Source organism: Oreochromis niloticus, linkage group LG7 (genome assembly GCF_001858045.2).
Source record: "Oreochromis niloticus isolate F11D_XX linkage group LG7, O_niloticus_UMD_NMBU, whole genome shotgun sequence".
In the NCBI taxonomy this organism is placed as follows: Eukaryota; Metazoa; Chordata; class Actinopteri; order Cichliformes; family Cichlidae; genus Oreochromis; species Oreochromis niloticus.
Window position 1 is genome coordinate 59207541 of NC_031972.2, and position 13684 is coordinate 59221224.

The window sequence follows — 13684 nt, forward strand, 5'->3', positions numbered from 1 at the left end:
GTCTGGAGTATTCAGGTGTGTGTTAAAACAATGCCAAAGAGTAAAGACAACAGCAATGCTCTCGAAGAAGCAATTGTTCCTGCCAATTAGTTGGGTTATATGGTAATATGTTTATATGATAATTTCCAAACAATTTCAAATCCAGGTGTGGACGTTTCTGCAAATTCATCCCAAGGTCAGACTGAGCAATGTTCAGAGAAATGTTAGAGTCTGAAGGCCTCAGTTAGCATGTTAAATGTTAAAGACATGACAGTACAATTAAAAGAAGACTGAAAATATATATTTGTTTGGCTTTCTAGTAGAAAGCTTCTTCTCTCTAAAAAGAACATGGCAGCATGGTTTAGATTTGCTATCTGAACAAATACTTTTTCTTTGGACAGATGAGAGCAAAGTGGAGATGCTGCATCTCCATATTGCACAGTACCAGTTTTGGTGAAAACCAAACACAGCATAACAGCACAAACACTTTATACTGTCAGGACTGTGGTGGAGGGATCATTATTTTGGTTTTTGTTTTCTTTGCAGCCACAGGAACTGGACACCTTGCAGTCATTGAGTCAACAATGAACTCCTTGTCCACTATCTACAGTATTCTAGAGTCAAATGTGAGGTTATCTATCTGACAGCTAAAGCCTTGGGCAAACTGGGTCATGCAACAGGACAATGATCCCAAGCACAGCAGCAAATCTACAACAGAACGGCTGAAAAAGAAAAGAATTAAAGTGTTGCAGTGGCCCAGACAAAGGCCAGACTTCAACCCAACTGAAAGGCTGTGTTGGGACCTTAGGAGAGCTGTGCATAAATGAATTGTCACACACTTGAATAAACCAAAGCAATGTTGTAAAGAAGAGTGGGCCAAAATTCCTCCACAATGACATAAGAGATGGATTAAATAAAAAGATTACTTTAAGTTGCTTCAAGTTATTGCTGCTCAAAGCAACTATAAAAGCTATTCAATCACGGAGAGTATTTAGTTTTTGCACTCACCGCTTCTGCATTTTGGCTTATTTTTGTTAAACCAATAATTACATGGTGTAATACATCATGTATTGTTGTTCATGTCTAATTTTATGCCTTGTTAAGAACTAAGACAAAAAGAACCCCACAAAAAGAGCGTGCGCTTTCTTTCTACATCCACGGTATGAAGTTGTTATAATTGTTCATAACCTAATTTGTTACATTTAAAAGATCCAAGTATCCCTTAACTTCACCCTAAACACCAGTGATTTGAATAATTTAGGCCAACACTTGTGCTTCATTCAGTCAGGCAAATGAGGCAACCCAAAGGAACAAGAGCTTTTAGAATCTGTTCTCCTGCATAATCATATGAACTTAACAATGACTTTAGAAGCAAAGTGGATGCAGATAAGTGCTTACAATCACAATGTGGCAGATATTATGTTCACTTTGTGAATCTGTGGCTGTCTGTATGTCTCTGTTGTCATAAAAATTGGGTTCTGGAGACAGCTAGTGTAGTGTAGAACTACTACGACAAAAGAAGCAGCTTTGAGTACTTTGTCAGCTGTCTATTTGCTTGTCAACCTGAGTCTCACAACCATGGAAGATGGAGTCTGAAAACTTAAAGATCAATATTAAAGGAGAGTTTGAAGATGGGTGTGGCCCAAGAACTCACTGAGTCGTCATGTAAACATTAGGGAGAAAGATGTGTCGAGGACTGGATAGTTTAATGCCTCTCCATCTTACATTTACTGAGAGAGAGAGAGAGTACTTTCAGGATTAAGACTGTCGACACTTGAGAGCACTCCTTATACAGTATGGTAATTCATCTATAGATAAAGGTACTAGCATGCATACAAAACAGGCATAGAAGATCTGCTCTTCAGTCTCCAGGGAACACTTTCTTCTTATATGTGAGAGAAAAAGCCTCCTGAGTTGTGGTGTAGGGTTGCAGGACCAAGGCTTCCTGTTCTATGTGCCAGTTATTGTTTATGAATGTAATCTTGTCAGAAATTGGCTGATGGTTTCAAGTTTGCATTTTGGTAAATGCCTTTCTTCCTTTGCTCTCCATAGGAAGCAAAACCTGTACTAGGGGTGGGGAAGTCCAGGCCTCAAGGGCCGGTGTCCTGCAGGTTTTAGACATCAACCTGGGTCAACACACCTGAATCAAATGATTAGTTCATTACCAGGCCTCTGGAGAACTTCAAGACATGTTGAGGAGGTAATTTAGCCATATAAATTAGCTGTGTTGGGTCAAGGACACAGCTAAAACCTACAGGACACCGGCCCTTGAGGCCTGGAGTTCCCCCACGCCTGACCTATACAAACACAACCGTTCTGTGGTCAGACTGCAAAAAGAAACCAGTACCAAAAATCATGTTCCTTGATAATACCTGCATCTACATAGAGTTTACCTTTATTGCTATAAATGAGGTTGTAGAGTAATATTAATGTGCAAATACAGCAATTGCTGCAGACTGCTACTTAACAAGTAAAGAGACTATTTAACAGAAACAACCATGGAAGACTAGATGTTGACATCCTGACTCTTAGTACATATATGGTCTTGCTAACAGCTTTCAAGTATTCCAAATTGTGTTTAGGTACTTCCCACTACAGTGTATACAGACTGCATTTTGCTATGATGACACAAATACACACACACACGGACAGGTTTACAAGGTGAAACTAACAAAACATCCGGCAAAACCTTTCCTGGGAGATCCTCCATCAGATGCTTGTGCCCTTTTGGTCTCTCTACTGCTGAGAAAGTGAAATCATTTTGCCATCCTGATACATGTGTGGTTGTCAGAGGTACTTACTGCACAGACTTCGAAGACTGGGACCTGAACTTGCTAAACTCGCCTGGAGCGGTCCACTCTGTCCCCAGCTGCAATACAGAAGAGAGAAGACACAGGTCAGAGAGAAGTCTAAGACAAGCTGGAGAAGAGAAAAGGGCTCCACAAGCCTCAGAGCAGTATGAAAAATTCAGTTTAGTTTGCAAATCTTTTTAGAAATCAACTGTGTGCTAAATAAAATACCAACTTTATCTTCATTGAGTACTGACAGAGACTGGTGTCTCAGCTAGTAGGTGGATGTCCTTAACGTATTTTTAAGTCAGAAATTGGATCGGTGGATCGCAAAGGACACCAAAAGATCCTGACTGCCTCCCTGGTTAGCAACACAAATGAAAAGAAAACGGGAAAACAAGCTAATACATCCCAAAACAACAGGAAGAGTCAATCAGAAGGAAAGTTTGGAAAGGCAAAGTGAGCTAACAAATGAGAACTAATGACAATAAACAGACAGAAATAGAGGAAGTCAGATTCCCTGCCAATGCTGACTCTGAGAAGCCAGCTCATCTAAACCCCTGGGGTTCCTGTTTTGGCCCTGTGGTTGAGTCGGTGCCCATTCATTCTCTCAGCAAGCCAACACAAGTAATTAGGGCCCCTGCTGTTGCTGATCCATAATGAAAGAATAAAACTAAGATCACAGTGGGTATGTCTTTAATTGTTTGTGTTGGCCACTACTGAGTTTGAGACGGGTCAAAAGACATTGTTGTGAGTGGTGCTAACAAATCAAAAGAGACAGTAAATAGCTGTTGATCCTCAATCTGTGTTACACAATACATGTTCACAGAGAAAAACATATAGTGATGCACATGCATACACAAACAAATCAAAATGGCAATTGTACAGTGGCATATCTGAATGTGTTCGCTGGCATGAAAGGAGAGTCCCTATGATAATAAACCTTAAAACCATGCAGCCTGTCCAAAGCCAATCAGGCCCCTGGCAATGCTGACGCCTCTGAGAGTCTTTGTGAGGCTACTGGGTAGAGAGGAGGAGGACACAATGTGTGCTACTGTGCTTTCAACTCTGAAGCCCACAGCATCTTGCTGCCACAGTGCATATTCACACCAACATCTCTTCAAATATTCCTCCGGTAGGAGTTAGGTCACTGAAAGTGAATATCAGGGAAGCTAGCTAACCGAGCACTTAGCAGAGTACTCCAGTACCTTTGGATTAAAGATGAAGCTACAAACATCTACGTGAGCATTTACTGGAAACAACCATAACAAACTTTGTCCTCATATTTTTTGTGCCAACTTCTTACCGTACTTGAATGTTGTGTGTCAGCTGGTTTTTGTATGGTATATAAAAAAGAAAGGCTCACTTCTTATGCTGGTAAGCTAAAATCTGCCATGTGGATATGACATCCTACAGAGTGAATGTCTGTTAACTGTAAAATTGTGCCGCTGGATACCAGATGTTCCGGCTAACCGTTTGATCTGTTATACCTATTATTTACAGTTTTATCAGTCACAACAATTCCACACATGCTTCTATTACTTTCGACAGTTAGTAACCGACCTCCATGACAGTTAAAATAACTCACAAGTTTTATGTGACTACACAAGGCATTTCCGCAGAAGTGTAAAATTTTTCAAAGCAGAGGAAATTGGTGAAAAATGCAGCACTAAATTGAAATAGTCAACCTATGAGAAGACACTATTGAAAATGCCCCTATTACTGTACTTGCACGGTTTATGTTATACTCTCCTTCTTTCAGGGGTTTTTTTCCTGAAAATAAAAGGTAAAATAGAAAGCTATCACACAGCAGAGACAGCACCGAAAAAATATCTCACCAAGTCATGTCATCTAGTGCTGACTCGACATGCAGGAAACCTTCTGAGGGAGCATACAAGAAATCATTAAATTATATCTCTACAGACATTCAATTTATTTCCAAAGTAAATGGAATTTTTGGAGTTAAACTTGGTTTTATATAACTGGGATTATATTTACCCCGTGCTTTGAGCTCTAAACCTTTATGTCTTGATGCATTCTCCATCGTCCAGGAAAGTAAATCTCCAAAAGTTGAATCTGTTCATCTGGATGTGGCGTTTTATGGGAGAAACGTTTCGTCACTCATCCAAGTGACTTCTTCAGTCTCAGCTGACTGCAGGTTTCCCCAATCTTATAAACAGTACATTTGCATAATGACTGAAACCAGCCCACTGAAGGAACAATGGGCTGGGAGGTCAGTTCCTTAATCATAATTATGCAAATTCTCATGACCATTGATCAACAATCACTGACCAAAACCCACTGATCAAAGAACACTGATCAATGGCCATGAGTACCATTCACAGAGAGTTGGGGAATGGCTGCAATCACAGCATCGTAAGATGGCAAAAGATGTAGCCTTAGGCCCCCTCCTCGATTCAGAGATGGTCTTTCCCTTTTCACGTAAATGGCCTCCTTGACTCCGCGCTCAAACCAGCGTTCTTCCCTGTCCAGGATGTGTACATCCTCATCGTTGAAAGAGTGTCCACTGGCCTGTAGGTGTAAATAGACTGCAGAGTCCTGGCCTGACGAGGTTGCTCTTCTGTGTTGTGCCATCTGCTTCGCTAGAGGTTGTTTGGTTTCCCCGATGTATAAATCCTGGCAATCCTCCTGGCACTTAACAGCGTACACTATGTTACTCTGTTTGTGTCGGGGGACCCGATCCTTGGGGTGGACCAGTTTTTGGCGCAGCGTATTTTGGGGTTTAAAAGCCACAGAGACCCGGTGTTTAGAAAAAATGCGTCTCAACCGCTCCGATACTCCTGACACATATGGGATCACTACAGGTTTTCGCCTGGACGGCGGCTGTCCTTCTCTCCTGGATCGGCTGGAGCTTTCTTTAGGTGCCTTCCCAGCTTTGACAAAAGTCCAGCTGGGATAACCACATTTACTCAGGGCCTTCTTGATGTGCTGTTCTTCTGCCTCCCTGGCCGCTGTGTCAGTGGGGATGGTGTTCGCTCTGTGTTGTAGCGTCCTGATGACACCGAGTTTGTGCTCCAGTGGATGATGAGAGTCAAACCTTAGATACTGATCCGTATGCGTAGGTTTACGGTACACGTCAGCTTTTAGATGTCCCCCATTACTGATGGAAATCTCACAGTCTAAGAAGGCTAACCTGCCACTTTTCATATCCTCCCTGGTGAATTTGATGTGTCGGTCCACCGAGTTAATGTGATCCGTGAATTGTGGTATCCTGAGATTTGATTTTCACCCAGGTGTCATCCACATATCTGAACCAATGGCTTGGTGGTGTTCCAGCGTAGGATAGCAAAGCCCTCTTTTCCACTTCTTCCATGTACAAATTGGCCACGATGGGTGAAACTGGGGAGCCCATGGCACACCCATGTTTCTGCCTGTAGAACTGACCCTTGTATGTGAAGTAGGTTGAATGAAGACAGTTCCAAAAGCAAACACACTTGGTCGATGCTGAGAGTGGTCCTGTTGCTGAGGTTGGTGTCATCCTGTAATCTCTTACGGACTACCTCCAACGCTTCGTGACTGGGATGCAAGTGAAGAGAGATGTAACGTCGTACGAGACCATGGTTTCATCTGCCTCCATAATGACATCTCTCACCTTCTCAACAAAATCCAGGGTGTTCTGGATGTGGCGTTCAGAGCTGCCCACCAGCGGGTTGAGGATCAAAGCCAGAAACTTGGAGATGTTATAGGTGACAGAGTTGATCATGCAGACAATCGGTCTTAAAGGTGCACCCTGCTTATGTATTTTCGGTAAACCATACAGACTTGGTGTAGACTCCCCTGGGTACAGCCTGTGGTATGAGGTCCGGTCAATAGCCTTGTCTTGTTCTAACTGCTTCAGACAGTCTATCACCCTCTTCCTGTAGCCACTTCCTGGGTCTCGTTTCAGGGACTCATAGGTATTTTCATCACTGAGTAGTGACAAAATCTTCTCATGATAGTCTTTCTGGTTTAGCAATACTGTGCACCTATCCTTGTCTGCCGGAAGGATGAAACCTGCAGTCAGCTGAGACTGAAGAAGTCACTTGGATGAGTGACGAAACGTTTCTCCCACAAAACGCTACGTCCAGATGAACAGATTCAACTTTTGGAGATCTAAACCTTTATGTGCCATGAGACATAGAGATTATTTCAATACAGGTAGGGAGGTTGTGTGTAATACTTAAAGTACTTAAAGTATTTTCTTCATTGAAGAAAGGGAAAATTGTCTGTGAAGGTTCTCAGTCATCCTTTCCTTTGAAAGGGAAAATTCCAACTATTTATGCTCTGCAAAATTTATGATGGTTTAGATTATTTTCTGAGCAGCTCAACAAAATATAGGATTTTGAAAATATGCAGATTCATAAAAACAAAGTCAGGGTGAACAGATTCCAAAATTAAAGCCTTTTTATTTTTAATTTCATTGTCTTTTTGTGTCTCTTTTTTATGTTAACAAAGACATCAATCAATGGTGTGCATTGTGTTTACATAAGGACAAAACACATACCATACAAAAGCTCTCCAATGAAAGGAGCAGATGTTTTTTAAGGTGCACATGCAGACATGCATAACACACACACACAGACACACACACACACGCACACACACAGAAATGTTTTCTCACTGAAGGATGAGTCATTGCTTAGTGAAGGCAGCATCTCCTCACCAGAGCAGGGAAGAGGTAAATCAGAAAGCAAGCAGCCAGAGATTGATGAGGGGTTACTCACACACAGGCACACACACTACTCATATTACACCTTAAAACACACCTTCTCACTTACATTTTGTCATATTGTACTTCTACTTCTGAAGTCCCCTATAAAAAAAAATAAGCTGGCAAACTTGGCAATCCAATTTCTTAAACTTAAATTGATCGAAGAAGCCAGAGAGATAGGATGCTTATGTACACTCTTTTTTTTTTTTCATCTGTAAAGCAGGCACAAACACCCACACTGCGCATCTGTGTGTGAACCTCACCCACATATGTGGGTAACTTAAGAAATCTAATTTCAGATGGCCACTGGCCCTGAAACACTGAAAAGCGAAACACAAAACAGGGTCGAGAGATAAAAGAAATATGAGTGTGCAGTGGAGCTATGGAGACATTACTCCTCTTTCTATCATCTCCTTTTCTCTCGTAGACTCCTTTTTTTCCCTGCCCATATAAGACGAGAAAAGTAATAGAAAAACAGCTGACCTGTGATATAATGTGAGCGCTGCTTTCTTTCTCTTATTCTGTCTTGCCTTCAGTGTGTTTTTTCAATTGAATCCAAACTGCAAAATTTTAATGACTAAAAGTTCTTCAACACACTTTAACCTTTTACCAGCACTGCTGAAGAGGTGGACACAAGGACATACCGGGATTGGTCTGTGCGTACTGTTTATGTCTGCTTTTATTCGATTTAAGTACACTGGCAACAAAAGAAAATAAGGGACATTTAAAGAAGACTTTAAAATGAAAATTGTGCCAGTGCAACGATCCTGACATTTTACATGTATTGGCTATAAACATATTTAAATTTAACAGACACCTTATTTATGTTTTTGGATACAGCTGCATTTTCTTTGAATGTATGACAAAGCTGATGATACATTAAAGCACCTATGCTTATTAACAGGGGATTTAGCTATATCCTGTTACTGCTCAGGCATCATTCCTCTCTCACACTCAGCTTGAGCAATTTCCTGCCTATCACTAATCAGTCTGTTTGCACACACGACAGACATTTTGGCATGCTGCGAAGCGTCACAACAGGAAAGCATAGTTCTAACTAATATTAATTATAGCCACATTCCATTTAGGACTCTCAGTTCAGTGGCCGTCATCATTAATGCCATTAATTCATAGTGTGAATGGAAAAAGCTAGTTCACAGCAGAAAATGTAGAAGACTTTTGAAAACTCTTTAATATCGAACCACACTGATGGTGAGTTCAAGCCTCATGTTTTGCCAGCTGGTTGAATCAAGATGAAAAAAAATAATAAAAACAATTTAACAATTTAACCCTATTTAAATTGGACCAATCTTCTTTTCAAGCTCGTCTCCTTGCTCACCTCTGGAGAACTTCCAGCAATGCTGCTGTTCTTGGCTGCTGTGAAAGCTGCATTCTGACCACTTATATTTTTTGCTTTTGGGATGCCCCCTGGATCTGCTCCAGAGTTTCAAGGTGGTGACCATTACAGTTCATTTTAGAGAACATGAGAACACCACAGAAACACATTTGGCCAGCAGTTTAGTGAAGATGCAGAGGCTGTTCTCCCTCATACCCCTCATCTGATCCAGGGGGGTGAAAAAGGACAAGCATGCTTATGGTCACGCCTCTAACCTGATATACCATCTTTGAGTTTAGTTATTGCATACCCATCATGAAATCTGTAAACCTAGCAGCTGAGAGATAGCAGTTTCAGCTGTCATCATGAATGAAGGTCCTCAACAGGTCAGTTTGACAGAGAAGTTGTTCTCTGCTCAAGTGTGAGGTTCATGATGAAATTACACAGCATAGGCAAGTGGTCACAGGATTTTGGGGGAAATATAAATGGAGCAGTAGCCCTGAAAGCAATTCATAGATACAGAAGAAGATGATATTGAAGGGAAAAATCAGGTAAATTTAAATTCATGTATGTAACTATAACATGAATAACAGCAGACACAGACGTGCTGTGTACTGTGATAGATTGCCTGTCTCAAGCAATGTTAAAATTTGAAACCTGGGTGTATCTATTTTCTTCCCTGTCAAAATGCTTTTTCTACATGGCTAAAGAATAAAATTGATCATATGCGTGTTGTCGCTTTTAATCCAAAATCCTATTCAGTGTTTTTGATCAGGTGCTGCTACCTGGTAAAACGATGGGGCATTTGAAACTCATTAACCATTGTTGTAGCAGACATTTTTATTCACTGTAGCAGGAGAACCACAAATGTTATTAAAATTAATGATGGCATTGTTCCAATTTAGGTGTTCCAGTAAGCTGTGCCACTGAGTTCGGCACAGTGCAGAAACAGCCCCGGATAAGTACACTTCAAACATCTTTTATTTTAAACGTTTATATGATTAGGTGAGATTTTATGTGATTTTAAGTCAAAGTAGCTGACTTAATTTCATCCCTCCTTATAATCGATATGGCCAAGTGGTAGAAAAAAGAAAGGAAAAAAGCCAAATGCTTTCAATCTTATCTCCTTATCAGCTGTTCTACAAATTGAGTTTCTTGGTTTTTAGTAGAGTGGGGCAAAGTTGTGAATTGGTGCATGCTCCTACAACAGTGACAACGTCTTGTCTGTCAGGGAATAAGAAGCTACTGGTGCTGTTGAGTCTCCCATATTGATCGCAGCTCCCTGACCCAGTTTCTTGTGCGCCTGTGTATTTTTGTCTCTGCTTTTTGAACCAGACAGATTAGATGTCATAGCATCCACCTTTCATCTCAAAAGCTGGAAAAAAACTGCTCAGGAATGGCTCGAGGAACAACACAAAAATTCTAAAACATTCACTCAGCCTCCAAACTCCTCAAATCTCAATCCAATTGAACATCCTGCAGATAAACAGAAAGCAGCCGGATCTGTGGTGAGCCAACATCGCGCCCCATTGTGGAAGGGGGATCTACACAATATAACATAGGTGTTTTAAACATTGTGGCTGATTTGCCATTTGCGCCAAGTGTCTGTGCAACCAAACATGAACTACACTAAGGCATGAGCGCACACACAACCTCGCACACGTGCCGTTTCCTGCTCATAAGGGCCTTTTAATATCAGACAAGACTGGGCTGGTTCTGTGGGAAGCTCTGCGGGAGCTGTCTGGACATTCTGATTGAAGGAAAATCTCATTACAGATTAGCTGTAGGCAAAAATATGATTAACAGCAAGGCGGGACAATGGATAATCCTCACTCACATTAAGTTCATTCGTATTCGTACAGATAATGTCCCAGCAGGAACATGGAAAGTGTTCTAATAAGAATAGTGTACCCAACCAATCGCACTTCAACAAATTGAGAAGAGGGAGCTGGTGCATGTAAGGGACTCAGCAGCAGAACCAAGCATGACGCAAGGTCGATTTTGTTCTCTCACTTAGGTTCGTATATATTTCTTTTTTAGGCAGAGCATCTAAAAATATGAATATTTTAAAGTTTTTTTAAAAAAAAAAATATTCGATATTAATAAAGTCATAAAGTGAAATATTTCTGTTTTTATGTTTTCATTTGGATGATTTTTGGCTGACAGCATTTAGTATGCAGCATTTTAAATTATTAGAATATTTGAGTAAATTACCACTCAAACAATACAAATACTGTGTATGTCTTGGTCTAGTTCAGAGCAGGTAAATACGATCAGGGGCAAACCCGAGCAACTTGACAGTCCAGATAACAAACATTGCCAAGGTCTACTGGGGAAAAGGCCGGCTCTTCGCAAAGTGCTGTATGAAAGCATGTTAATGCTATGATGACAGGTAGGGGAAAGTGTTTCTGGAAAAGGTGCACAATCAACGGGGATGATCACTGCCTAGACACCCATATGGAAAAGATATATATAAATCTTATAAAGTTTGTATCTGTCTTTTGTGAAACTTATATGAAAAGCATACAAGAGTGAAAACAGATATAAGCTCCCTTGAAAAATCATATAAATGAAACTTGTATGTTTTGGATACTTATTAAAAGAATATATGAAAGTAATGAGAAAGTGGCCACTTTCATGAGTAAATCATATAAGCCTTATATGATTCACTATATGACGTAGGCCACATCTTATGTAAGTCTTTTATAAGTTTTTACTGTTTCTTTTCCATATGGGCTTGATTGGTAAGAGAAGTCAATTTGAGCAACCTGGGAAAATTCAGAAGGATTGGACTGAGGCTGGTGTTAGTGCAATAAGAGCCACCGTCACACAAATCTTAAGGAACAGGATAAACTGTTGCATTCTTAATATCAAGCTACTCCTGATCCAGAGATGTCAGAAGCATTCTTATCTGGGCTAAGGAGAAAAAGAACTGGACTGCTGCTCTGTGATCCACAGTCCTCTTTTCAAATGAAGGCAATTTTTTTCATTTTATTTGGAAATAAACATCTTCAAGTCTGGAGGAATAACGGAGACAGAATCCAAGGTCTTTTATGTCCAGTGTGAAGTTTCTGTAGTCTGTGATGATTTGGAGTGCCATGTCATCTGCACACAGCTATCTACCAGAAGATTTTAGAGCACTTCCTTCCATCTGCTAACAAGCTTCATGGAAATGCCAATTTCCTTTTCCAGCAGGATTTCGAATGTGCCCACAGTGCCAAAACTCCTACCAAATGATTTGCTGAATGTGTTATTATGGTGGTTGATGGGGCAGCTGACTCACCTGACCTGAAACCCACAGAGAATCTCTGGTTTGTTGTCAAGAGGAAGATGAGAAGCCGACCCAAAAATACAAACGAGCTGCTGTCATCAAAGCAACCTGAGCTTCAGTAACACCTCAGCAGGACCGCAAACTAATCGCTTCCATGCTACACTGTACTGATGCAGTAATTTGTGGTAAAGCAACCCCAGCCAGATACTGAGTGTATAAACGAACACACTTTTCAGAAGCTGGAGATTTCTGTATTGTAAATGCTTTTTTAAATAATGGAAATATTACAATCATGTTTAGATGTGTGATTAATATAAAATACAATATCCTATTTTTTTGGAGATCCACTGGTGCTGTATGCATTTCTGTGGATTTGAGATGACGTATACAGGAACTAGGACTGAAGCTTACTTTTTGAATGTTTTATATATGTTTGAGAATAACAGAAATATACATCTCAAGATTAAACCATTATCTTCTTTTGTGTAATATTTGGAAGACAAGAAAATACTGACAGGGGTCACCATGGAAACAGTGCAGAAACACTTCAGCTCCCTATTTTTCATCACATGTTAAATGCCTTGTGGGAGCACATTCGAATTATACTTTTAAACATATATTTGCTAGTCATTGGCGTTTCCATTTGAAGGCACTAGCCTCAAACAACAGCGCACACTAGGAAGCTTATTCAAATAAAAAAGATCTGGGCTTGCTGGATCCTTCACACACAGTTGTCTGTCAATCAGTGTATTTATCACTGGTGTGCAATCCATTTGGACAGAAGTTTACAAGGTATGCCAACTGGGGTTATTGGGGCTCCTCCGATCTCTGGGCAAGATACGACCCCAAGAAAAAAAAACGAAAAAAAGAGTGCCCTGGTGTGTCCAGCGGTATGTGTATTTGGGATTGGAAAAATGTGGTATGAACAGAAAAAAAACTGTAGTATACTTTCTATATTGTGTCAGTGAATGGGTGAATTTAGAATTCAGTGTCTTTGCATGCACGGTAAGATTAGAAAAACAATATTTTTTCAGTCTTTTATAAAGAGACACTGCCGTAAATGTGACATTTGTGTGTTTTATAACACAACACAGAAGTGGCTGAAGAATAACCTCTGCCTTCAATCTATATTTAATCTGCAGAAAATTAAAAACAAGCTAAAATTGAGTTATTTTATTATTATCTGGTTTGAAATAACTTTAAAAAAACATAAATAAATTGTGTATTAGAGCTCTTAAAAGTCTTATGGGCAGGCTTTGTAGCAAGCAGAGAACAGCAGCGCATGTCTCCTCAGGGTGTAAAGTGTATGTGCTATATGAAACACAAACTCTTAAAAGTTGGGAAAAATCTGACTACTTCAAATCCTCTTTCAAAGAAAAAAAAACTTGCAGTAAGAGAAAATTTAAATAAAGTCTTTTTCCACCTAAGCTCATGCAGATGGTTTGAACGGAGCAAAGATTTAGATTTTTATCCGTGAAACACAAAGTGTCTCTGGAGACTGGGAAGGCAGTGAGACCTGTCTGTCAGCCGGTGGCAGGATGAATGATCCTTAGCCATAATGCTGCTCCTCTGCCATTACCTAGATGATATTTCTCCAC

The 13684-nt window shown here is 40.3% G+C and overlaps 1 protein-coding gene across 1 annotated transcript in view; it reads right to left on the reverse strand.

Moving 5' to 3' along the window:
* Positions 1-13684, reverse strand: part of b4galnt4a (beta-1,4-N-acetyl-galactosaminyl transferase 4a) — a 149399-nt gene that overhangs the window by 41437 nt on the left and 94278 nt on the right. Inside the window, exon 7 of the mRNA XM_005471011.4 lies at positions 2781-2848. Within this exon, the coding sequence (XP_005471068.1) occupies positions 2781-2848 (68 nt within the window). The remainder of the gene's footprint in view (positions 1-2780; positions 2849-13684) is intronic.